The sequence below is a fragment of the Poecilia formosa genome, unplaced genomic scaffold (assembly GCF_000485575.1).
Source record: "Poecilia formosa unplaced genomic scaffold, Poecilia_formosa-5.1.2 Scaffold589, whole genome shotgun sequence".
Lineage (NCBI taxonomy): Eukaryota > Metazoa > Chordata > Actinopteri > Cyprinodontiformes > Poeciliidae > Poecilia > Poecilia formosa.
In genome coordinates, this window is record NW_006800528.1 from 12,758 (window position 1) to 15,067 (window position 2,310).

The 2,310-nt window shown below is 34.9% G+C and overlaps 1 protein-coding gene across 1 annotated transcript in view; it reads left to right on the forward strand.

The window, feature by feature from the left end:
- Positions 1–613: 613 nt before the first annotated feature.
- LOC103129887 (B-cell receptor CD22-like) overlaps positions 614–2,310 on the forward strand; it is a 23,463-nt gene continuing 21,766 nt past the window's right edge. Inside the window, exons 1-3 of the mRNA XM_016665486.1 lie at positions 614–713; positions 1,328–1,363; positions 1,475–1,726. Of these exons, the coding sequence (XP_016520972.1) occupies positions 677–713; positions 1,328–1,363; positions 1,475–1,726 (325 nt within the window). The 5' untranslated portion in view covers positions 614–676. The remainder of the gene's footprint in view (positions 714–1,327; positions 1,364–1,474; positions 1,727–2,310) is intronic.

The following is a 2,310-nucleotide window of genomic DNA, read 5'->3' on the forward strand; positions in this document are numbered from 1 at the left end:
ATATATAATTCAGTATTAATCATTATTTATTTGTGGCATTATTAATCTTTATTTATTAGTGTTCGTATAGTTATATAAATATGCAGTAGCGGAACAAGTTAGCGTCGGGCCGGGGGGCGGGGCCAATTACCGGGCCCCTAAGGAATCACCGGGCCCCTTACGTGGAGTGAATCTGAAAATGTTGTTGCTAGACAAGCTGTGATTAAGTCAGTCGTAAGTTCCTCTGTAAACCACAGTTTTCTATCTGTCTGACAGCTGTACTTAGCTGTCAGACAATCAGCTGTCATCAGCTGCTGATAAAACATGAGGTCTTCTTTGTTTTTCTCTTGTCTTCTACCTCTTCTTAAAGAAATGTTTACGTGGCCCGCTGTCTGTTGTTAGTTTGAATTGTTATTACCTCAGTTTATATTTATTAATGATTGTTAATGTCTAATACATAAAACTTGGGAACTGAAACCAAGCACTCCGTCTTTCTTTAACCACGCCTTCGCATCACTGGACAGGAAGCCTCAGTGGAATAAGGTGGGTGTTTAAAATCAAATAAGACAAAATTTCATATTGCCATAAAACATACATCCTGATTCCCACTGTTCTTTGTCTATACAGACATTACAACCTGCCTCTTCTGAAAAACTGAAGATAAAATAGAACAACATTGCTTGGTCTGAATTTCAAAATGGGGAAGATGATGACCTATGCGCTGGACTTATTGTGTAAGTAGATCACTTTTTTTCTTTTGATTGGTCAAATCAATGAGAGAAACTGGATGTTGGATTTCAGTCCACAGAAATCTTCTCCATTTAATTTCTTTTCAGCTTCTGTTCTATTTGTCTTTTTAGTTTGACGTATGTATTTCTTAATGTTTCCTGTGCTGTACTTAACGGAATGTAAAAAATGTTAAGAACATATATCTGATTTAAAAAGTTACGTATAACTATCAGTCAAACTCAGGGACGTTTCATAGATCTTTAGATGTAGTGTTGTCAACATGGCTGCAAATAGTTAATCAACAAACAAACAAAGGTAAAAAAAAAAGGTGATATGAAGCAAAGGGTGCAATTTATTACTCGGAATAAATATATATTTTAAGTAGAGGTGGGAGTGAATTTCCAGAAACTGTGCAGGATATTTTTAAGATGTTTTCTGACTCAGAATCAAGATGTGAAGTTTCTCAGGAAAATGCAGAAGTGCGAGATGATCTCATGAGGCAGAGAAAAAAAATAGCTTAACCAGCTGATGTCATGCTGATGAACAAAAAAGAGAGATCTTCTCTATTTTAGACATCTTGTTTGTCTCTAATATTCAGAAAGTTTTCATTTATTTTTAGTACTGAATATACTCCGTTGGGGTGGACAAGCTCAAGGTAAGTCAGTGTTCCTTGTTGTTCGTATTTTTTCATGTCACATTCAGCCTCCCCGAAGATCTCTCAGCTTTATTGGTCAACATTTATACGTGTTAAATGTTTGTGTTGTAGACGTCGTGCTGACAGCTGAGCCCAACTGGTCCACGTTTTATTTGGGAGAGTCTATTACCTTCAGATGTTACGTGAACGGAGGAGAAGAGACTAACTGGAAATACCAAGTTACCAGGAAGAGTCAAGACACTTTTCCCTACGACTCACAGAAAAGCTACACGTTAGAAGATCTGAAGATAACTGAATTCCAGTGCTCTGCTCGCTGGAGAGGAGTCTGTAAAAAGAGCGAAACTATCTCTTTGACTGTTTTAGGTAAGGTTAAAGGCATTTTTACATATGATTCTGTTTTTTTTTTGTTTTTTTTTTCCAATTACTATGTGAAAACAAGTGCAGACTGCACTTTAATTATCTGGGGGGTTTTTTCTATTTGGAAAGATAAAATCAATTGACAATGTTGGATTTTGCGCCATCTTGTGGTGTCGGTGAAGTGGTGCATAAACAAAGAAGAAAAATGTATCCAAGCATTTTTTTTTTCAGAACTAAAATGCAGATATTACAAAAACAATCAGAACAGAAACAGTGTATATAAACAGAAGCATAAATGAACAATAACTGATTCATACCATCAATTATTGTTTGGTTAATTTAAATGTTACAATGGACAGAAGAATAAATCTGTAAAAATTTACAGAGCTCGGATAAAGAATATAGTTGTTGTTTTTTGTTTTATTGTATTCTTTCATGGGGTCTGAAGAATATATTTCTTTGTATTAATTGTCATAAGGGAAGTTAAATCAGAATCTTCCGCCACCTATTGCTTTGTACATATACACAACCTGATAGAGATATGTTGTAAAATGTTAGAAGACTTTTTCTTTTTTAAATAAAATTATATA